The 24,318-nt window shown below is 40.9% G+C and overlaps 2 protein-coding genes across 6 annotated transcripts in view; one reads left to right on the top strand and one right to left on the bottom strand.

Moving 5' to 3' along the window:
• Positions 1-24,318, bottom strand: part of LOC145509644 (uncharacterized) — a 340,359-nt gene that overhangs the window by 200,887 nt on the left and 115,154 nt on the right. For 2 of the 4 annotated variants that reach the window (XR_014056265.1, XR_014056269.1), the window contains exon 1: positions 2,682-2,811. The exons of 1 other annotated variant lie outside the window; for it this stretch is intronic. The gene's annotated coding sequence lies outside the window, so the exon portion shown is untranslated. Of the gene's footprint in view, positions 1-2,681; positions 3,090-24,318 lie in introns of those variants that run through there. One more of the 4 variants, XR_014056268.1, reaches the window with a different exon arrangement.
• Positions 4,778-24,318, top strand: part of CHD1 (chromodomain helicase DNA binding protein 1) — a 72,569-nt gene continuing 53,028 nt past the window's right edge. For both annotated transcript variants that reach the window (XM_081498863.1, XM_081498862.1), the window contains exons 1-2: positions 4,778-5,229; positions 7,397-7,596. In XM_081498863.1, the coding sequence (XP_081354989.1) occupies positions 7,544-7,596 (53 nt within the window). In that variant the 5' untranslated portion in view covers positions 4,778-5,229; positions 7,397-7,543. The remainder of the gene's footprint in view (positions 5,230-7,396; positions 7,597-24,318) is intronic.

Raw genomic sequence — 24,318 nt, 5'->3', positions numbered from 1 at the left:
AGCAGACATTACTTTGCCAAGAAAGGTCCGTCTCATCAAAGCTATGGTTTTTTCCGGGAGTCACAGATGGATGTGAGAGTTGGAGTATAAGGAAAGCTGACTGCCGAAGAACTGATGCTTTTGAACTGTGGTGTTGGAGAAGACTCTTTTAGAGTCCCCTGGATTGCAAGGAAATCCAACCAGTCAATCCTAGAGGAAATTAGTCCTGAATATTCATTGGAAGGATTGATGCTGAAACTCCAGTAGTTTCACTACCTGATGCAAAGAACTGCAAAAGACCCTGATGCTGGGAAAGACTGAAGGCAGGAGAAGGGGACGACAGAGGATGAGCTGGTTGGGTGGCATCACCGACTCGATGGACATGAGTTTGAGTAAGCTTCGGGAGTTGGTGATGGACAGGGAAGCCTGGTGGGCTGCAGTCCATGGAGTCACAAGAAGTTGGACAGAACTGAGCAGCTGAACTGATCCTTGGCAGACTGGGATATTAAGTAGAAACCATCTCTCTGGCCCTAGAATTTTTTGCCATGTTACCTTTACCTGTTATGAAGCTCTTCACTTCCATCTAATTCACATTATATACTTAAATTCTCAAACCATGTCACTTCTTTTTCAGACTAGGGTTCTGCATTATGAATTCTCACAGCCCTGTTTCTTTATACCTTTTTTCTCAGTTATGATCTCCTAGCCTGATTGTTTCTTACACTAGACTTTGTGTGTCTGTTTTTGCTCTATTATCACCCTCCTTCCCCGTTCCTACAGAATGCCTAGTATGCAACATTGTGAATGAATGTCAATATAATGAGATGGGGACAGAAGTCCACACTGTAGTACGGAAACAACTGTTTATTTCAATATAATGATATGGTACACCTACAGAATACAAACTTTAATGTCCTAAAAGGGAGGTGAGAGAGCTGTATTACATGTCTCATAGGGTACTGGCACAATTGTGACAGGGTACTCAACAGCTAGTGATTTATTTACACCTAAAATAAAATGAGTCATAAGATAGAGGGACTACATCCACTTATGATGAGACTGATACCTTCCCAATAACCTGAAGAAATGTGTGACTAGAATATTAAGTGTCTCCCAGGTATAATGGGATGCAATGCTGGAATTAGACTGTGAAGGACGTAATTAAAATATTATGTATGCAAATGCATATGGTATACTTATGTATTTAAAGCAGGGGTGTGATTTCACTAGATTTCAAATCTGAAGGAAGCCTAGGGTGAGTTGGAGGGCAAGGCGTAAGGAATAGAACCCAATTAAACAGAGTAGTGGGGATTAAGCAGAAAGGCTGAAGAACAACATATAGGAGGTAAAATGGAAAGTATACAAAGGATTTGGGGGAGAGGAAGGAATGATACCGTACCAAGGCACTAATCTGATATTCTGAGGCTAGCTACTTAAACAAGTCCCTCTGACCACCACCTCTGCACACTTAAATTTTTAAGTAGAATCATTGTATCCACTTCAAGACCTATTAGATTTTATACACAGTTCCTTCTTAGTGTCATCTCCAAGAATTTCACACCTGAAATTTAACTATGATATAAAAAATTTTTCAGTAAAATCTCCAAATACGGTGGCCATCAACAAGGTGGACAAGCTGTTGGTGATTATCAGAACAATCTAGTTTTTCCAAATACTACTTAGAACCTAGAAATTGTGCATTTCAGAAAGGGACAGTTTGGCACGTGTAATTAAGAAAAACTTTCCAAGGTGACTGACTCCTGTCCCTGCCCAACACTAGGAACCATGGCTCCTCTCCTCTGATTTTTATGATCAAGCAAACAGAAAATATTCAGTAAATTTTCATTATGAGGTAGTTTGGGATTTCATGGGTTTTATGCAGGACTTTGTAAATTTAAGTATCATATTTGAAGGGCTCTTTCTGTTTGGCAAGAACTTTGGGAACAATGTCATAGACTGAGATTCTAGGGTATTTTAATACTGTCCTGATTGTTTTAGCAGCTTCTTGTACCCAAATCTTCTGGGCAACAAGAACAAATCTGGCATGCAAAACATTAACTGAAAAGCAAGAGTGGTCATTGTCTTTACGCTGTGCATCTCATAACTCTGGTAAGTGGCTTTCAATCTATTCTCATCTAAGGATACCCACTGGTAACTAGTCCTAGCAGAGCATAACAGAATTAAGAACCTACAAAGTGCTGTCCTAGTTTGTGTAAAAGTAATATTCTTTCCAAAGAATATGCAATTTCCCAAATGGAAGATCAGACAATAATAAAGACCTTCTGTTAGTGTTAGTTCCTCAGTCGTGTTGGATTCTTTGCAACCCCATGGACTGTAGCCCACCAGGCTCCTCTGTCTATGGAATTCTTCAGGCAAGAATACCAGAGTGGGTGGCCATTCCCTTCTCCAGGGGATCTTCTCACCCCAGGGATTGAGCCTGGGTCTCCTGCATTGCAGACAGATTCTTTACTGTCTGAGCCACCAGGAAAGCCAAAGACCTTCTGGTTGATACTAATTTTCAGGGATTTTTGCTAGTCAGGTGCTCAGATTATTTACTGTTGCCTATCGTTTTTAGTGACAAAAGGTAGACACACAGTTTGTTTAAACAAAGTGAAACTGAGAACTCAACTGTACAGAAAAAATATACTTTTGTCTTATTTACCAACTGGCTTCTAAAAAAACTGTTTCAGTTTTCCACTTACCTTGTATTTCTCCACAGTCTCAACAGTCAATGTAAAATTCTGTGGAGTCATAAAGTATATTATGATTTTACCACAAATATAAATCTCCAAGGTTCAGTATTTTATTACAAATTTGGCAAGGTTTTTCTTCCTGAAAAAACAGTGTCTCGAAATTATATGAAGCATATCACAAATAGCAACTCAGTAGTTTAAAAAGGTTTGACATGTACTTTCAACAAACATATAAAACTCCATACAGTAATCACTTTTGGTAAGATAACAATAAAATGCAGTATGGTTAAAATTGAAGACTTTATTATCTGTAGCACACTCATTACAAAATTCTGCCATGTTTTCTCAGGCTTTTATTTTTTACTTACCACTCTAGTAATCCAAGAAAGAAATTAGTCTGAGAAACCGAAAGTTCCTATTAAGGCCCCTTTATCATATTTTTAAAGCACGGTATTAAAAATTAGCACTTAGTTCCTACTTCCAGGGAATTCGAAGATGGAGATTTACACGATCTTATTATTCCTCACAACATTATAGCATTACAGCAATTTAACAACTAGCAAAAAATAAAAAAAGGGAAGAGACTAAGCACAGATCATTTTGCAGTCTACGGTGGTGTTTCATTTTGTCGCACTATTCATTGACCACACATTTTTTTTTTCCCGAGTAGACTCTATGTACCTGTTTGCCTTCCAATACTCTGCAAGGGTAAATATACCTTTCCACATAATAAATACGCATTTGGTGTTATGTTTGGATATCTTCTTGAAGGCTTTGAACCAAACTGTTTAAACAGCAGACGAAAACTGCAGTACTTCCCACGTGTAAAAACAATTATTTTGGGAAGCCGATACCGCCAGTTTACTCATCTGACTTGGAGGGCTGGCCTTTACATCAAATGAAGTAACTGAAGAACGGGATATTAGAAAGTTTCAAAAATTATCGTTAACCTGGACTGACTCAAGACTGATCTGTAGGCGAGAAAAATAATGGAGCGTAAAAGAAGTCCAACTTTAAAACAGCTGGAGCGGCACACTACTACCGGGCTTGAAAAGTAAGTGTTTCTTTGCGCAGATCTACAAAGGGGGTGGGGGGGAGGGTAACGGAGGCCCGCAGTTACAGTTACGAAAGAAACCGTCAACTAAATTGCAGTTACGTTAACCTGAGACAGTTGCCAACGTCTCTCTTGTTGCATTTTTTTTTTTTTTAATGTAGCGATTCGGCGGCGCACCCTTCACTACTCCGCCCTCCAGGGAGCCGACCTGGAAAGGTTGTAAAAGTTTCTTTCCTGAATCAGGCATATAGGCTATACTACGAACGATTCCAGAAGGGTCACAGGGGGTGGACAACTCGGTCTGTTTCCCTCAGCCTCCTCAAGTGCCTGGTTTCCCCTCCACCCCTGCCCCCGAGGGAGCCTTTGTCTCAGGGCAACTAAGCCTAGGGAGCGGCGGGAGGGGACCACAGTTGCCCAACAGTTGGGTTCCCAGGCTGCCTCGTGTGACGCAGCGCCCCTACCTCCGCCCCTCAGGGCGGGCGCTCAGAACCAGTGGCCGGCTGAGGCCCAGGCGAACGGACCCCACGCCCGCCCCCGCCCCCGCCCCCGCGACTCCGCCAGCCCGCTCCGTCTTCAGCATCTGCCCACCTTCCCCCTCACCCCCACCACGTTTCCCTAGTTCTTTCTCGGCCTCTTGTTTCCTGACGTCCTCACGCAACCGTCCGGAGTGACAGGAGCGTCCATACCCGCAGGGAGCGAGCCTGCAGCTCCCACTTCCCGGAATTCAACTCCGGGGCCGATGAGGTAGGCAGCCCCAAGCCCGGGATCAGCGGCCCACCTCGGTCACCAGAGTCCGGCAGCCTCTGCGCGGCCGGCGTGCGCGCTCCCAGCACTGCGCGCGCGCCCTCCACTCTCCGCCCCAGTCGCAGCACCAATCGGCTGCTTCCCCCCGCCCCCCCTCCCACGGCTCCGGGACGTAGCCCCGCCCACCCCCGCACACGCGCACGCGCCAGCCAGCCAGCCGGTGGAGTTCGGCGTGCGCGTGCCCGCCCGCCCGCCCGCCTCGCGCCCGGTGGGGAAAGGGGAGTGAGCAGAGTCGCTTACGTCGCGGGGAGGCGGAGGCGACGGCGACCTCGGTGGCGGCGGCGGCGGCTACGACGGAGACGGTTGCGCTCGCTCTTTTGGCGTCATGGCGGCGGCCGGGAGCCGATAAGCGGCGGGAGTGGGCGCGCGCGCGTGGCCGCGGGGAAGACGGTCGCTGCTTACTTGTCGCTTTCGCTGGTCCTCGCAGTTGTTCGGTGCTTCGATAATGAATTGATTGTTGGAGCCGCTCTGCAGGGGGATCGCGGCGCGTCGGAGCCGGCCACCGGGGCTTTCCCTTCCCCTCCGGGCCCTTCCCCTTCCCCCTCTCCCCTCTTCGCGGACTGCTGCTCTACCGCCGCACCCCCCCACAGCCCACACACGCCCCGGAGCCTCGAGGACGCAGACCGCGGGGCCCGGGCGCCGGGGAGGCCGCTTCTCCAGTCGGCTCCTTCCGCCCCGCCAAGCCTGCACGCCCTGCCGGTAAGAAAGGGGGCGGCGGGCGGGTCGGGATGTGGCAGGGAGGGAGGGACGGGAGCTGGCCCGGCGGAGGGCCGGGGCGCGGGAGGGGGGTGCCCGGGTGGCGGCGGCGGCCCAGCGGGCCGGGACGCCGTGGGCACAGGCCCGGGGGGCGCCCGCGAGGGCCGGCGGAGCGGGCCGGGCGCGCAGGGGGGCGTGTGAGCGGCGAGCGCAGGCCGGCGCAGCCGAGCGCGCATCCTCCGGGCCGGCCGGCTGGCCGGGCGGGCGTGCAGCTGGCGGTTGAGCCCCGGCCTCCGTCGGCGCGGGGCAGGCCGGGCCGCGAGGCGCGAGCGGCGCGCCCGGCCGGGGCGTGGGTCCCGCCGCCACCCCCGGGGCTCCTTCCCGGCACGTGGGGAGCGGGCCCGGCGGGGGGAGGGGGCCCGGCCCGAGCGCGCCCGGGAGAACGCGGGCCCTGCGTGTGGGAAGTTTGAGGCGGGAACGGGGAGAACCCGGGACCGGCTAGAGGGGTGGAGGGTTTGGGGGGTGCGCCCCGGGGTCGGGGGCGCAGGCTGAAGGGAGCCGAGAGGCGGCGGACGGCGCAGGGAGGGCGGTTTCCAGGCTCCGCTCTAGTCCCGCTTAGAAAACTTAGCCGGAGGAAAGCGGCCGTGGAGAGGCCGGGGCGGAGGACGGGCGCCGCTACGAGGGCGACGGGCTGAGGGGAAGCGGCGGCGTCGCGCCGTGTGGAGGGCCGGCGGGGGCCGCGGGCGCTCGGGAGCCTCACGGAGCGTGGAGGGTCTCGGCATGAGGACTCGACCGCACAAAAAGGAAGACGGGGAGGAAAAAGGAAGTTAGAAGTAGCAGAGAAAAGCCATTTTGAGGGGAGCAAACGTGAAAGGTGAAAAGGAAAAAAAGAAAAGTGAACTTTTGTTTTTCTCAGCGAAGAGAGACTTTCGGGAAAGAGAGGCAGTTTGCTAGAGTGCCCAGATTTTTTTTTTTTTTTTGAAGACCTGATCGTTTTAATAGGGAAGCTCTCTGGCCCGGTGGCCTTCGTCTTTAACGTGAGGAACGAGTGTTGCGTGAAATAATTTTTTTTTTTTTGCCTGGGGTGGGGAGTTTAACAGTTTGCTGCCAAGTCGACGGGACTGTAGTCCCTGGGGAATGAAAAACCGCGATCTCAATGCAGAGTTTGCGGTGATCGAGTTGGCAGCAGCCTGTTTCCTCCTCTTTTTTTTTTTTCCTTGCGGAATGGAAATAATCGTAGGAGTCAGTTCTGTGTGCTGATGTCGGAGGGACAGCTCTGCTCTCAGTCGCCCGTCTCGGTCGGTACTTTCTGGCTGGGGAAGGATCTGACGTCTCCTTCCCCCCCGCTTCTTCCTCTCCCTCCCCTGCCAGAGATCTCCTTTGTTTATTCGTGGTTGGCTTGTAGGTGACTCTCCAGTGTTGTGCTGGTATTTTGAAAGGTGGAAATGTTGGCTCTTTAGTCTGTGATTTCTGCTCCGTACCCTTTTACTTAAAAAAAATCATAGTGTTTATCCTATACTTTTTTTTTTTCTCCAGTGGAATCTCTGCACGTCCCAACTGGATACATATTGTATTATTGAAACATAAAACTCCGCTATTTAGTTTACTGGTAAATGTGAAAGAACACATTTATTTTGATACGTACTTTTTTTTTTTTGGCACAGATTATGTGATAACACTTTTACTCTCCTGTTCTTATGTGAGCATTTTCAAAACTTTTCCCTCACCCTGGTTTATGAAGCCCTTGGTGATAGGAATTAGTGCTGGATTAACAGTACCCCCTCCCCCTTATTTGTTTGACCAAGTATCTATTAAGACTCCATTTTTTGTATTTTTGGAACTTAGGTAGATGTTACATACTACCACTCTGCTTTAGTTATTTGGCCATAATGTGTGGTGTATACTATACACGCACAGTTGCAGTTGGTCTGAAAGTTCTGTCACTCCACAAGCATTTTCATTGCTTTTGTCAAAAATAAGCAGTGGTGTGCTAAATTCTAATAAGTAGTCAAGAAGCCTGGGTATTTTGAGAAAAAGATCCCTACCCCTTCCTTGCCACGTCTAATCTAATTGGCCTAGGTAGATTTGTGTAAATTCTAAATAGACTTCTTCAGTGTTTTTCTCTACAGGCAATTTTCTTCTCACTGAATTTTTTTTTTTTTTTTTTTAGGTGAGTCAAAAAGGGTCCTAGGAAACCTGTGAATGTTGAAGAAAACTCATCTGTGAATTTTTAATATTCAAAGAGGAGTCAGTATTTATACTCATCTTTTAAACTGGGAAGATTTATATTTTATTTTAAAACTTCTTCATATTTACAATGAATGGACACAGTGATGAAGAAAGTGTTAGAAACAGTAGTGGAGAATCAAGGTAAGCATGTTATTATCAACTATTTATTATGAAAACAATTTAAAACTTATGTGACTGTAATTTTTAGCTTTTCTAATAGGTGGCAGAGTTTTCAGATTCAGATTCACTCTTAACTTTCCACATAGTAAAAAAAAGTTTCTAATAAATGATGCTTTGTTGAAAATACAGATTTTTACTATTTTTTTTCATTGAGATACACAAAGGAAAATTTAGGTGTAGAAAGATTGGGATACTTAAATCTCTTTGAAGGTTTATACTGTTTGGTTTAATAATTGAACCTAGAGCAAGTAAAAGAAGACATTTAAATTGATTTGACTATTAACTGCACTCTCCAAATAAAAGCAATAAGAATTTCTGTACTCATATTTTTCTGGCATTTTGTCTTCTATATGTGTGCTGTCCAATGTAATAGTCAGTACCCATATGTGGCTATTTAAATTTAAAAATTCCAAAATATTTCAAAATTCAGTACTCAGTCACATTAGACACATTTCAAGTCCTGAGTAGTCACACATGGCTAGTGGCAACTGAGTTGGAGAGACCAGAATAGAAGACATTCCTATCACTGCAAAAGTTCTTTTGAACATTTCTGACCTGTATATTTGTTAAAAGTGTTGCTGTAGCCCTTCCCCCCATTATTTTTTCAAATTTGAGTTTTAATTATATATGAATGAGTTAAGAGTTCTTATTTGGGCCATGTCTTTGCAAAGAAGGTAGGATTTATCAGAGTAAGCTACTTTAAGCTATTTAATGTGTAAGAAACCTCTTCAAATACAAAAACCTTTGAAATTCTTCTGTGGCACCCAAATTTTAAGTTGTTGGCTATGTTTATAATGCAATCCATGTAGTTATATAGACTTACCATATAGGGAGATAAAGAATATCGACACTGGCGTCAGACTGCCTGATTACTTACCCAGTTGTACTTATTAGCTTTGTGAATTACGACAGATTTTTTAACCTCTCTGAAGCTTTGGTTTTTGTACTTAATAGGCATTATAGTATTAGTTATCTTATTTAAAGTTGAAGATTAAGTGAGATGCTGTATTTAAAGGTATTAAAATACTTCCTGATATAAAGAACACTATATTATTATAATTAGCATCATATTTTTTATAGCATAGAATAATACATAACTGAAACATTAATTACAGTAATGGAGAAATGTGAAGGACAAGGAACAGGAAAGCCTTGGTAGTTAAGAGGGCTTCAGAAAAATGTTGGATAGAAAATAAAGCAGTGGGATATGTATTTGACCTGAGGCTCGGCGTTTTCCGGTTATGCTAGGTGTCCTTTATCAGTTTGAAATGCAGACTGTTTGAATAACAGGAACATCATAGAAAAAAAAAAAGCAGTTATGGAAAGCAGAATTATTTAGTAGGACAAGTATTGGTCTTAGGAGTTAACACACCCTGAGTTGACCCTGTCTCTGTGCTAACTTAAGTTCTCTGAATGATTTCTGAACTGCAAAATAAGGAGAGTCGAATGGAGTAATGTTGAAGTATCAATCTGCTATTTAATATACAAGGTATTTAACAATGTAGTGTAACTGGAAGCACCAGAGTTGAGGGGTTAAAATAGAAGACCTTTGAATTTCAGCGTTGATTCAAATCTCTACAGGTAAACTGACTGTAGTAAGTGAATAGGAAAGTCACGTTGTCCACATTCTCATGTTCATTAGTGAACAATGAAATGGTTAATAGGTAGAAGTATCTAGAGGAAACACAGAAGCCTAACTACCCATGAAATAGGAAATAAGACTCTTGAGAGTAAATTTTCTAGTTGAGTATGTAGGGAGATCACATACTTAACACATACTGAACCCTTGCCTCTTCCAATAATTTTCTGTGTATTTTGCTGCTGTATGTAAAGCAAAGGGGGAGCTGTAAATAAAATTTGATATTGTAGAGATGAAAAAAGTTAAACCCTGTAAAGTCACATTTACTTAAAGGAATTTTTGCAGTGCATACTCCTTTTAAATAATTGCAAAGTATATTCTCTAATTATTCTGAGTCATTATTTCTACCATATAAGTTTTATGTACTTCTGAGAATTGTGGCTGTCAAGTTATCTAGTTGTTGCAACTAACTGCCGTGCTGTTTATCAGCAGAAGGGAGACCTGCCTGTGTTTTCCTTTCATTTTCTTCCTTACTGCTGTTATGCTGTTATGTCACTTTGCTTTGCTTTACTGGTGTTACTAAGCCTCTGCGCCCCCACACCAAAAGTTTTCATAACAAGGCAGTACAGAGGAGCGAGATTGTGCCTAGTTAAGAGGGATGAGGTGAACTTTATAGATACAGGGAGTTTCTTGCAAAAAACAAAAGTTACTGTAACTATGAATATTAATATAAAATGATGAAGGGAGAAATATTTTTGCTTTTAAAATCAATATATGTTATACAATTTGATTGTATAACTAGAAGTTTTTACATGTATTTTTGCTTCAGAGTTACTCTTTTCTTTTGTGGAAACTTATGAAATGAAGTAGAATTAAGCAAGAAGTTGTTTGGCAGTTTTAGTTGGTATAATTAACTTTTTACTCAGAAGTGTTTGCTTCTTTTCATGTGAAAACCTTTCTGTAACCATTGACAGAAAGGAAGAAGAATACACAGGAGAATATCTGTTTGGCTATGTTATAACTGACAGTTTTGAAACTTATTTACTAAGAAATGTGGGTCAGGATGCACCTGTACCTCAGTGTCAAGTTCGGGCAAAGTTTGCTGTATAACTGAAATTAAGCTTCCTGAGGATGACTACTGGAAGATTGCAAAGCATCACTTCTCAGCTCTGTGGATTTGTTGTTATTTGGAATGAAATTTTTCAAATCCTGGTTACACATTTTTTATCTTAAGGTTATCTATAATGATGATTTGCTCCACAGATAGATTTGTGGGTAAAGACCAGAAATATATAGTTACATTTTGCTGATTTTTGGATGATTGATAAAGGATGATTGATAAAATGTTTAATACTCAGAAGAATTTCTCTGCTTGCCTACAGATTAGATTTTCAATAATGTAATGTTGTTCATGTAAATTTGAGGATTTATTTTAATCACTTTATATAGTATGCTCATGAAAAATTATTACAGAGTGAAGGAAATTTTGTTGATGTGTTATGATGGTCTTAACTACTTAGAATTGATCCAGAGCTGGTAACTGAGCGATGTAATGTTGACCTGATTCTAAAAGAATTCTTTTTTTTTTTAAATTGTATTTATTTGTTATTTTTGGCTGCACTGGGTCTTTGCTGCTGTGTGCAGGCTTTCTCTAGTTGTGGCGAGTGGGGGCTACTCTTTGATTCTGTGTGCGGGCTTCTCTTGTGGAGTGTGGGCTCCAGGACGTGCAGGCTTCAGTAATTGTGACACGTGGGTTTGGTAGCTGTGGTACACAGGCTTAGTTGCCCCTCAGCACGTGGAATGTTCCCTGACCAGGGATCGAACCCACGTCCCCTGCATTTGCAGGTGTATTCTTGACCATTGGACCACCAGGGAAGTCCAAAAATTCTTTTCCTTGATATAGTATAGCTTTTTATAGCATTCACAGTGTTTGACTTAATATACTTATAAATATGTTTTAAATGTATAAGTGTGTACACTTTACATTAGAGGAACTCTGTTACAATTAAACTTCCTTGGCTTATTCAAAATATTTTCATTGTTTTTTGCTTGAAGAATCTTTGGGTCTCAACTTTTAAAGTGTTTCCTCAGTAGGAAATATGATCAATGGAAATATTTTAAGTGAAAATCTTAGTTTTAGAAATTCAGAGTCTCTCAAAGACTAAAGAGTCTTTAAAGAGCCTCTAAAGAGAGGCTTTGAGAAAAAAGCCAGGTGAGCCTAAATGACCTGTTAAAGTTAAAGAACACTAAGTCAAAGTTAATTTGAACACAAGGCCACATACCTCACCAAATACCTGTTAGTGTCTTATTAAAGACTACTATGGGATACCATTTTTGTAAGCATTGCTTTTATGTATACACATACCAGAAAGATTTCTTGCCATCAAAATAAGTTTTCGTAAGTGAATTTGAATAATTTTTAAAGGCAATAAAATGGTGTTTCCTAAGCTTACTTTGAAGTTATCTAAGTGTTTTTTAAAAAAGGATCAGTTTATTCTTAAATTTCAAAAGTTTGTTTAAAGAAGCATTTTAAGGAAGACAGGAAAAGGTGCAATCACAAAGCCAGAATGGTTTGCAATCATTGCATTAAACCAGTTTTTGAAATTAACTATGACATCATTAATTGGGCTTCCCTATTGGCTCAGTGGTAAAGAATCCACCTGCCAATGCAGGCAACACTGGTTTGATCCTTGGGTCAGGAAGATCCCCTGGAGGAGGAAATGGCAACCCACTCCAGAATTCTTGCCTGGGAAATCGCACGGACAGAGGAGCCTGGCGGGCTGCAGTCCATGGGGTCACAAAAGAATCAGACGTGACTTAGCAACTAAACAACAACATTAATTGTAGGAAAGCATGACTCTTTTACGTCTCTGTCTCTTTTTTTTGCTAATCCCTATTTCTTGATTCAGTATGTTGTTTTTTTTTTTTTTCCCAATCTTTTCCTACTAGTTTTTTTTCCCCTCATGTATCTTATGAGGGAAATCCAGGGTACCATGTTGCATTAGTTGTTAATACATGCTGCTGAATCTCAGATCATCTAAGGTCATTTCGTGGGCTTTGAAAATTCAAACTGTTAGGAGCTTTGCTAATATGTTTCTCTTTCTTCAAACAGAATTGACAGAACTTCCAAGGTTGTGGTTAATCTATATTACTTTAATGTATTTAGACTAATTTTTAGTTGGCAAAGATAAGAGAATTGTATGTGATTTGATTTTCAGCGATGTTACTTTTATCATTGGTGTGAGATAATGTAGGGGCAAATATTGGCGTTTAGTTGCTCCTTTGTTATACTGCTTAAGTCATTGCTTATAAGATATTGGTGACTTGTGGATTATAGTTGGTACAGTTCTCTGTTGAAAAATATGAGTATTTGCGGTGATGATATAAAGAATTGTTGGAGAACACTTTCTTTACATTTTTTTTATGAAAAAGTTTAAAACATTACAGAAGTAAAAAAGTTATAGTTCCAGTTGTGGTTCTTGGTCTAGCAGCACTGGCATCACCTGGGAGCTTGTTTTTAATGTTCAACCTTGGGCCCCATCCCAGGCCGACTGAATCAGAATTTCTTTTTAACAAGATTCCCTGGTGATTTGTATTTATATTAAGTTTGTAGGTATTATGTATGAAGCCGTTTGCATGGAGTCATTTACCACCTTGTTACTTGTTATTATTGATGTTATTACACGTGCTTTTTGTTTTCTCAGAGCCCCCAGATAGCTGTGTCATAAGCCATGCAAGGAAGAAGCAGGGTACATTTCATTTCTCTAGAAGCAATAATAATGGCAACTGATAATTATTGAGCTTTTACTCTGACTGAGCCATGGTGTCTGTACATAGTGCATTACATGAATTTATCCTAACTCATCCTTCCAGAACTCCTGTGATACATACAGCCCTGTGATTCCCACTCTCCAGAAGGGGAGACCAGATTTATAGCCACTTTAAAGTCTTCAAAACAAAACCCTGCAACTGTTAACTGAATTCCAGACTTTAGTTGGACTTTATTGGTTTTTCAGTTAAGGCCTTCTTTCTATTCCAGGGTTCAATCCAGGGTACCATGTTGCATTTAGTTGTTAACTTTCCCCAGTGTTGTCTCATCTGTGAAAGTTTCTAAGTCTTTCCTTAATTTTTTCTATCAGTCTTGAGAACTACTGGCCAGGTATCCTATAGAACGTCCCCCAATTTGAATTTCCCTGATTTTTTTGTTAGGTTAAAATAGGGTTATCGGTTGCCAGTTTTTAGGGAGAGTGTCAGTGGAGATGAAATGCTCTGCTTGTCACATTATATGGGGAGCATAATATCCACTTGTTATTACTGATGATGTTAATTAACCTTTATTACTTGGCCAAGATAGTGTTTGCCAGGTTTCTTCACTATAAAGTTACTGTTTTTCCCTTTCCATTCTGTATTCTTTGGAAGTAAGTCACTATGTCTAGCCCACTCTCAAGGGATGTGGTAATTGGTTGGGTAGGTGAGAATTAAGTTCTACCTCCTACTGGAAGGGAGTATCTGCTGTGTTCAGTTGCGTCCGACTCTGTGCGACCCCATAGGTGTAGCTCACCAGGCTCCTCTGTCCCTGGAATTCTCCAGGCAAGCATACTGGAATGGGTTGCCATGCCCTCAACCAGGGGCTCTTCCCAACCCAGGGATTGAACCCAGGTCTCCCACATTGCAGGCAGATTCTTTACCGTCTAAGCCACCAAGGAGGGAGTATCTACTATCTACCTAATATTAAATGGAATTCTTCTATAAAGAACTAATTTCTCCCTCATTAATTCCGTTATTCACTTTTATATAACTGTGTTGCTGCTGCTGCTAAGTCGTTTCAGTCGTGTCCGACTCTGTGCGACCCCACAGACAGCAGCCCACCAGGCTCCCCCGTCCCTGGGATTCTCCAGGCAAGAACACTGGAGTGGGTTGCCATTTCCTTCTCCAATGCATGAAAGGGAAAAGTGAAAGTGAAGTCGCTCAGTCGTGTTTGACTCATAGCGACCCCATGGACTGCAGCCCACCAGGCTCCTCTGTCCATGGGATTTTCCAGGTAAGAGTACTGGAGTAGGGTGCCATTGCCTTCTCTGATATATAACCATGAACATGTATATTGTATACTTTGAATTATGATCCAGTAAGTATTTTATTGCTCAGATTGTTTTAGCCTTGCCCATTGGGAACGCTTTCAAGTTGTCTTCTGTATTCATTTTATACCCTCCCATTCTTTTGTCCTAGAATTAGCCATTTCCCCAAAGAGCCCTGGTTCCTTTTTATTGGAGAAGAGGATGTTAGAAACCACGATTTGGGTGCTGAGTTGCTTCTCAGGTGTCACTGCTTCTAGGCCCTCTCAGTAGACAGAGCAGACAGAGCTAGGGTATATCAATCCATGTATGTTTATACATGTTAAACCATGTGTGTCTATAGTTGCTTCTATATCTGTCCATCTGTGTGCATAGTAAGATAAACGTGAATTAGGACTGTTGTCTCCAGCTCTGATCCTATATACAAGATTCATCCTAACCCTCCTATCTTATACCTTTGTAACTTCCATCTGTAGTAAAAACCTTGCTCCCACTGTCTACCATCCACCATGCATACACTCCAAACTTAGTATACGAATGAAGTACTAAAATAGTATTTTTAGGCCATACCCCCAGAAGAAGCAAATTTACCAAGCAAAATACAATGTCTTGTGTACAGTTCCTATTGTATATAGCCTTACAGTTTCAAGTCAGAACACTATTTTCCAAAGTTATTATTCAAGTTAGCTTTGTTCTTGTTTATCCCCTTCAGTGGGCTTCCCTTGTGGCTCAGCTGGTAAAGAATCCGCCTGCAATGCAGGAGACCTAGGTTCGATCCTTGGGTTGGGAAGATCCCTTTGAGAAGGGAAAGGCTACCCACTCCAGTATTCTGGCCTGGAGAATTCCGTGGACTGTATAGTCCATGGGGTCGCAGAGTCTGACACAACTGAGCAACTTTCATTTTCATCCCCTTCAGTGTGGTTATGTCATAAATTTGTAATAAAGTTAGATTTATCAGTTTACATTTCATCCTCAATTACATGGCTTTCTGTTTTAAACTTGTATATGTTGGAGAAGGAAATGGCAACCCACTCCAGTGTTCTTGCCTGGAGAATCCCAGGGACGGCGGAGCCTGCTGGGCTGCCATCTATGGGGTCACACAGAGTCGGACACGACTGAGGTGACTTAGCAGTAGCAGTATGTTACATTTACTCTGTGATGTACAGTTTTATGGGTTTTGACAAATGCACAGGATCATTTATTCTCTACCCCAGTACTGTACAGAGTGATACCTTCACCCTAAAAGCTGCCCTGTGTGTCTGAGGTCTACTGAATCAGAAATTTCGATTTAACAAAACTCTCAAGGAGATGTATAGGCATATCAAATTTATATGCAAAGATATGAAGCTGTTTACCTGGAGTCATTTAGTATCTTGCTATGTTTTGAAATTATAAATTAAGTTGAAGAAACATTATTTTGATCTAGAGGTAATAATGGAATGAAGTGAAGTGAAGTGAAAGTCGCTCAGTTGTGTCCGACTCTTTGTGACCCCATGGACTATACAGTCCATGGAATTCTCCAGGCCAGAATACTGGAGTGGGCAGCCTTTCCCTTCTCCAGGGGATTTTCTCAACCCAGGGATCAAACCCAGGTCTCCTGCATTGCAGACAGATTCTTTACCAGCTGAGCCACCAGGGAAGCCCAATAGCCAAGTTTAAATACACAATCAAGACTCAGACTCATGGTGTTGTATAGGCATGCAAGTGAGGTGAAAGAAAAAGAAATTGGGCAAATTACTGGAGTTGAGGAGATGGGCTGTATGGGAAGTTTTTATGGAGTTTTGAAACTTCTGTAATCTTAACGGTGACAAGAAATGCTGTGATTGGAAAAGGAAAGAAGAACAAATGGTGTATATTAAGCAAGATGGAGAGGAAGGTTTTCACAAGGGTCAGGGTCCCCCCAGTAAAGAAGTGCAAGTTCCCTAGAACAGAGAATGTGTTGGACATCTTAGCTTTCAGTTCTTTACCCTGAGGTTTGTTTACTGTCACACTGAATTTTTTGTATAGTTTAGTCCCAAGTGAAAGAAGGAGGATAAAAGGAAGCATAGCTGAATAAACACTACATGTATTAAGAGACACCCATGAGGAGGGACTGTATTTCCCATGTGAATGAACTGGTTAGACCTACTGGTTTCAGAGAGACTCTAGGTATCTCGTGTAGCAGTCAAGTTCTTAAATTTTAATGATTGAGAAAATTGCTGTTTATAATTACGAATACATTATCTGTCATTGTGATATGAGGTGACTGCTTAGAAGCCAACTTTAAATAAAAGTTTAACTGAATTTGAAAGTTTTTTCGGTGTGGATAGGTTGAGATCTCAGTGATTGAGGTTAAAATGCAGAGACACATAGTTCTGGCTAAACAGTACTGGCTTCTGGGATCCACTTGACAGTACCGGAGCTGTGGCAGAAAGCACAAATGTAGTGGAGAGCTCTTTTCTTAATGAAAACCATTCCCGTTAGCTATTTCACATCTCTTCTGTTACTGCTTTTAGAAATACAATGCTGTCCTCAGATAGTTATTTAATTTGGATTATTGAGCAACTACTATGTGATGGATACCAAAAGATGCTAAAATTTGAGATTCTTTTTTAAAGCTTAAAATTGAGAAAGGGACAGACCTAAGCCTTGAATGTTTGAGTTGGGTATGATAAGTACGGGGAGAGTTTCAGTTCAGTTCAGTTTAGTCGCTCAGTCGTGTCCGACTCTCTGCGACCCCATGAATTGCAGCACGCCAGGCCTCCCTGTCCATCACCAACTCCCGGAGTCTACCCAAACCCATGTTCATCGAGTCAGTGATGCCATCCAACCATCTCATCCTCTGTCGTCCCCTTCTCCTCCCGCCCCCAATCCTACCCAGCATTAGGGTCTTTTCCAATGAGTCAACCCTTCGCATGAGGTGGCCAAAGTTTGCAGCTCTTCAAAGGTAGAAGACAGGGATGTTTGATCGTAAAACAAATGGTTAATCTCTATATCATCAAGCCCAGTATCAGAATGAAGTTTTGTGGGTTTTGTTTGTTTTTGAGTTCTCATTTAAAACCCTGGTAGATTTAAATTTTATGCATGTTAAAAGTCTTTGTAATGTGGCTTTTATGGTGATAAAGATGTTTTGACAGGCTTTGGCAGAAAGCAAAGAGTAATTTTTTTATACCCAGGAAATACAGTGTTACAAAGCAATACATTATGCTCAAGAACTTTTATGTAAAGGAATGGGGCTGATGGGAAGGAGTTAAATTAGTCTAAATCCCCTCTAAAACCGAAAAGACGGTTGTTGTTTTCATGTTCTGCATGTGCTCAGTTGTTGTCTGACTCTTTGTGACCCCCATGGACTGTAGCCCACCAAGCTCTGTTCCTGGGATTTCCCAAGAAAGAAGACTGGAGTGTGTTGCCATTTCCTTCTCCAGTAAATGTCATTAAGTTTTGCCTACTGGTTATAATTATAAATAATAGGAGGGTTTTATCATATTATTAATATTATAACACATTTCATATGTGTTTTGTGAAACTATTGTTTAGTAACTTTGACATCTGTGTATACATAGTCTTTATTTCTCATCTGATTCCTGAATGCTTACTAGAGAAACTTTTGAGTTTACTGTCGTTATCTCAGATTTAGCATAACTAAACTTGGTCATCTTTGAAGCAAGACTAACTTGCTGTTATCTTTCTTAACATCTATTTCTGGCAGTTTTATTCTCATTTATTCAGTTAGAGACTTTAAGAATAGTATTGTACTTTGAGTTTACTTTCTGATAGAATTTTGTTTTGGGTTGGTAATGTAGAATGCTAACACGAGCTGTTGTGTTTTTCTTTTAGTCCCTAACAAAGGCACTAACTGGTTTTCAGACCCATGGGGATGAATCCTTTACAGATTTTCTCAAATTTTGATAATTATTTTATGGCCTGTTGTAAAAGATATGGAGGATAACATTTTAATACAATGTAATTTTATAGAATTTAAAGGTGGTCTGATCTTAGTTAGCATCTAGGTGAACCCTTCTCAAGTGACTTCTTCTAGGCTAATATATTTTAAACAGTGAGTTGCAACACATTAGAGGATCATAATTGTATTTTTAAATGAAAGAATAATGTAAACGAATAGTGTTCTTTTGTAGAATATTATTTCATCAAACTTTTGTTTTGTTACATGTGTGCATGTGTGCACTGCATCATTATATAAAATGTATTATATAAGTCATACCCCCAAAAGTTTGAAAGTCTTTGACCTCTAATTTTTAAAAAAAAATTTTTTTTTTAGTACTCAGTATCTGCTAATTTCCATATTGTTTCTCTAGGCCTGTTGAAGTGGATAATGGTCTATAAAAATAACTACAGGCCCCAACTTAATGAATTCCAGGATGTAGTTAGAAGAGAGATACATGTATAAGCATAATTGTGATATTGTGAAGGAATGATTAGTAACATATGAGCAAAATATTATGAACACATGGGCTGGAGCAATGACCTATCCCTGGAGAAGTTGGAGAGGGTTACATGAAGGATAGGATATTTTTGAGTAATCTTAAAGAGTGAGAAATTTTATCGTTTGCTTCAGAGAGGAAGTGTTTTCTAGAGGGAAAGTGTGAGAATACACTAATACCCAGCTCTAAAGTTGCTCCCTCCCTGAAGCCTTGCCCCTAGTCTCGTATGCCCTACCTCCAGTTCCTTGATCAGGAACCGATACATCCTTGTATCCTGCCCTCCCCTTGCCCCTTAACTTTGTCCTTATATCTCTGATTATCACAAGTTTTACTTTTCCCATGGCATTTTGTCCTTACTAGAAACCCTTGCTCAATACTTGTTCCTTGAAGAGATGAACAAATGAATTCAAATTATCTGTGTACAGACCTTATTTCAAAAGTGTTTATTTCAAAAACATCGTTGTAGCAAATCAGAGAACCAATTAAGGTGATATATATACTAGAGTCTTCAGAGCCTAGGGTCTCAGAAATAGTTACTTTTTTTCAGTAATTAAACTGTTATCAAGTGACTAAGCTCTACCCCTTGAGATTATTCAGCTGCTCAGTTTAGTGGGACAGCTTTGTTACATGTAACATATGGCTTATCTTGCCCCAGTGGTTGCCAGCAAGAAGATGGATGGGAGTGGGGAGGGTATAAGGCAAGCCAGTTAATGCTTAAGGCTAAGGTGTAGAAATTTCATGTCACTTCGAGCATCACTTCTAGCCGTAATCCGTTGGTCGAAACCTGTTCACATGGCCACACCTAGCTGAAAGACATACTGGGAAATCTAATCTTTAGCTGGGTGGACATGTGCCGTTTTACCCTGGAGTGCCAGTTATGTAATACCAAAGGGCAAGCACAGTGGATGCCAGGTAAGAGAGAGGGGCAAACAGACGGCATACATATGGCACACAAAGGATTTTTATTTTAAAACAATTTGTATCATCCTAAGAACTTAGTGGCTTTCATTATTCTGAATTTTCTTTCAATTCTTCATAATATTAGTATTTGTATCTTCACTGAGCCTTCTCTGAACCTCAGCTTCTTTGTTATTTGAAAAGGAAAGGATGAGACAGGAACCCAGTGTCTGGCACGTAGCACCAGTTAGTAAGCACCAGGTCTCCTCTTTTTTTTTTTTTTTTTAAAAAAAATCAGTTTTGAAAATGTTAGTATTTCTATAGGCTTTAGTCATAGACAGTTTATGTATTTATACTTATAATTATGACAGTCCAAAGAACACCAAAACAAATTTTGAAGTAATGATTCTGATCTTGAACCCCCCCAAAACCATTTTTTTAATCTAAAATAGGTATTAATATTGAGCTCCTAGTATAGGTCAGATATTATGCTTTACATTTTTTTAAGATCTTCACAGTAATCCTTAAGTATGTTTATTATTTCCATGTGGTAGAAACCTGAGGCTTATCTAATGGGTGTTGTTGTTCAGTCACTAAGTTGTATCCAGCTCTTTGCTGCCCCATGAACTATGGCACGCCAAGCTTCCCTGTCCTTCACTATCTCCCTGAGTTTGCTCAAACTCATGTCCATTGAGTTGGTGATGCCATCCAACCCTCTTATCCTCTGTCGCCCCCTTCTCCTCCTGCCCTCAATTTTTCCCAGCAGAAAAATATGGGTGTACAGGTATAAATATAATGAGACAAAAGGGCTAGGAGGCTAGAAGAAGATAAGTCAGTTGAATTTCAGAATACTGTCAAGTTAGTCTCGAATTTCCTAACAAATGTCTGTCAAAAAATTCTTTCAAAAACTCTCTCAAAGATGTCCTTTTGAATGTTTTTGACAGTTAAGCAGTAGTTAAGGGGGGCAGGAGAAAGGCATAAAGTGAGAATTTAGTGCAGTACGCTTGTTCTTTAGAATAGTAAATACAGTTCTTTGATTGTAAATACAGTTCTATTTATTGTAATTTAATACATAAATTATTACTGTAAATGTCAGGCACACAATCCTCTATTATAATAATCTGTCTAAAATCCATTACCTTCTGTTGGTATATCCTGTAACTTTTCTTCCCCTCCTCTCCAGAGTCTAATTTATCTAAATTCTACCAGTTTTAAAAAAAAAGGATAGAAATGGAATATGTATTAGAAAGCAAATGTTTATTAGGAGAGAAAGATGTAAATAAATGGATGCGTTCTTAAACTGAAATCATTGATCTAAGACTTTGATACAGGTAGTCTAACTTACACAGGATGTTGAAATACAGTCCTTTTTCTTCTCATTAGTGCTGCTGTTTTTGCTTGCTTGTTACGAACGTTTATTTGTTTGGCTGCATCGAGTCTCCATGTGGCAGGTGGGATCTTTCATTGTGCTACAGGGACTTTTATTGTGGCGCGTGGGCTGCAGAGCACGCGGGCCCAGTGACAGCAGTGTGTGGGCTTAGTCCTTCTGCAGCACGTGGGATCTTCGTTCCCTGACCAGGGATTGATCCTGTGCCCCCTGCACTGACGGCATTGAGTCTTAACCACTGGACCACCAGGGAAGTTCCAGCTTTACTTTTGATTTTTCTGTCTGTTCCAGGATTTATCAGGGCTGTTTCTTCTGTTGCTGATCTGGTGATAGGAAAGCAGCTGTCCACTGCTGCCCATTTCTTAGATGGTCATTATTTTATTCATTCTTCCTTTATGTTCCATTACCGACTAGTTTCCAGTATCTGTGATAAAAAAGCTTATTTTTCTTTGTAACACAAAAGAATCTTCATTTATTCACTTGAGAATACATCATTCTTAAGTACCCAGTATAGGTGTTAGTGTTTTCTTTAGTTCACAGGACTGATTAGAGTATAAAGTTGAATATAAAGAAAAGGAGGTATTGCTATTCTGTGACAGGTGGGGCCGAGCTAACATGGACTTGCACTCCAAAGCACTTCTACCCACAGACACATGAAGATGCTAAATAATACAGGGCAAAGGGGGAAAAAGTATACGTGCTGAACTTTAGAGAAAACTTTGATGAGCCAGGAATAGAAGGGGACTCAGAGCAGTAAATTCTGAGCGAACGTGGCAGCACAGGATATGGAAGGATACAAACTCTCCAGACAGGATGCTGGGTTGGGATCAGAATTTAGTATTTGACTACAGAATTAAGTCTCCTTATTGCTGGGTCCTTAGAAGGGTTGTCTCCTCTAAAAATGGCCTATAAAAACTGTGTTCCTTCAAGGACATTTTGTTCTTGTTGTGAAGATAAAATGGATTTCAGCACCAAAATATTTTGAAAGCTGTAAAAGGCATTAAAAATTTTATCTTAATTGGAGCATAAATGAGAAACAGCCAAAGGGCCAAACGGATAACATAAATGTATGAAACTGTCCAGGTATAAGACATTTGTTTAGGGGAGGCAACTGGCCAAATTGGAAGTCAGAATCCTTCATCAAAAGGAACCAGTGCTACTTAGATATGGACAATTGTGACCATGTGGAAAGTGGACCTAGAGTTTTCAGATCATCTGATTCTTAATAAAAAGAGAAAGTTTCTTCTTAACATTATTTTCCCCCAAACACTTTTAAATTAGATGACTTGGAGGAAGAAAAAACCCAAAAGAGAAAACTAGAGACAGAGAAATGAGAAGAACAAGAAAGTTTCTATGGAAGACTTAGACTTATGCTATTTTTGAAGAAGAAGTAATGAGAAGGTAGTATTAACCATTTATTAATTCACAAGTGTATTTTCAGAGTATGTGTCAGGTAGAGTGCCAGAAAGTGCAGTGTAACACTGCTGTGCTCATCCTAGCTTCTGTTCAGCACTCAGTGCCAGGCGCCATGCTGGGGGTCTGATGCAGCCCTGCAGAGGAGAGGTCTCCAACTAGGGAGGAAGGTGGGCCGGGATTAACGGGTTTCCCAGGTAGGGAGAACTGCTTTATACCAGGCCTATGAGGTGAGAAGGCGTGGCAGATTCCAAAAAAGGGAAGTTAGTTAGCCTAGGGTGCAGAATAGAGATGTTTAAGATAAATTGGAAAGGCAGGCAGAGATCAAGTTTTAATTATTTTATCCCGAGAACAAAGGTGAGCCATTAAAACCCCTCAAGGAGTTACCAAAGCCTATGAGATGGGACCAAAGTATACCTAATTGCAAAGTCAGAGAGGGATGTTCCTTTTGATGTTTGTTAGTTTGAAAAGCATTTCTCAAAGCTAATCCATACATACAGAATCATAACATTTTAGTTATGTGGAACTCACGAGGAAGTACACTGTTGATGATAGTGCGCTAAAGGTCCTAAAAATTTAACTTGAAAAAACAATTTAAAAATGGATTTAATGTCTTACTGAACAGAGTACTAATTTTTTGTGGTCACTCAAGTCATTAAGAACACTGACTTATCATAACCTTGGGAATATTGGAAAAGAATGTTGGCTTTTATACTAAAAGAATCTGTGCAGATGTGAATTTTGAGCACTTTCCCTACTGTCAGACAGCTGGAAATGGAGGCAAACAAGGGCCAAGGAAAGGGAACATCTCCTAGCTGAGTCAGCCTGCTTGAGGAGCCTCCTGGGAAGTACAGCCCAACATTTCTGCTTATATCTCATTTGTTGAAACTTTTAGCTAATAGCCATACTTTGCTGCAAGGAGCTTGTGCTATATGCTTTTTATACTGGGTGGACTTTAACTTTGAGATTTCTGTTACTAAGGAAAAGAAGACATGCTGAGTTAGGCGATTAGCAGTTTCTGAAGCAGCTGTTGTAGGCAGTTGGTCTTTAATCTCCTCTCCTTGGTATTTTTACCTTTTCATATCTCTTAAGGAAAAGCTTTAGGCAGTTCTTATATTTCTACCTGTTCAGCTTGGCCATTTTATTGACTGAATTTTTGATACTTTTATTTTTCATGCCACTGAATGTTTACTTACTTGCCTGTTTCATATGCATTTGACTTCTGCAGCTTTAAAATTTCCTCACCTTTGTAGCTTTTACTATTTGAATATAAGATTTCACAATATTGAATATTAGTGACCAAAACTTGTGGTGTTGGAGAAAATTTTTTTTGTTTATTAACATTTTAATTTTGAATTAATTTCAAATTATGGAAACGATGCAAGAATAGTACTGAGAACTTCCTCTGTGTACTCTCTGTCTGCATGCACTGACTGTTAGCTTTTCCACAATTCCCTTTTATCCTCACCCTTCATGCACACATGTTTATATATATGTAATACATATTTTTCCTGAATAGTTTGAGAGTAGGTTGCAAAAATTATATCCATTACTGCATTAATACTTCAGTATATGTGTGTATATATATATATATATATAAGAGCCAAGGAATTCCCTTATATAAACCCTGTATAGTAATTAAATCCAGGAAAATTTATGTTAATATACTTTAATGTTTAATCTGTATTCCAGTTTTGTCGGTCATCCCAATCATCTTTCAGTACAGGGTTCTGTCTAAAATTGGATTTGGTTGTTGTGTCTCTTTAATCTCCTTTAATCTGGAACAGTTCTTTGTCTTTCTTGACATAAACATTTTGAAGGCTACATATAGGCTAGTTATTTCATAGAATATATTTCACAATTTAGATTTTACTTGTTTACTAATGATTTGATCCAAGTTATGCATTCCCTACA

The sequence above is a fragment of the Giraffa tippelskirchi genome, chromosome 6 (genome assembly GCF_054371585.1).
Source record: "Giraffa tippelskirchi isolate mGirTip1 chromosome 6, T2T-mGirTip1v1.2.pri, whole genome shotgun sequence".
Lineage (NCBI taxonomy): Eukaryota > Metazoa > Chordata > Mammalia > Artiodactyla > Giraffidae > Giraffa > Giraffa tippelskirchi.
This window is presented reverse-complemented; position numbering and strand designations above follow the sequence as displayed.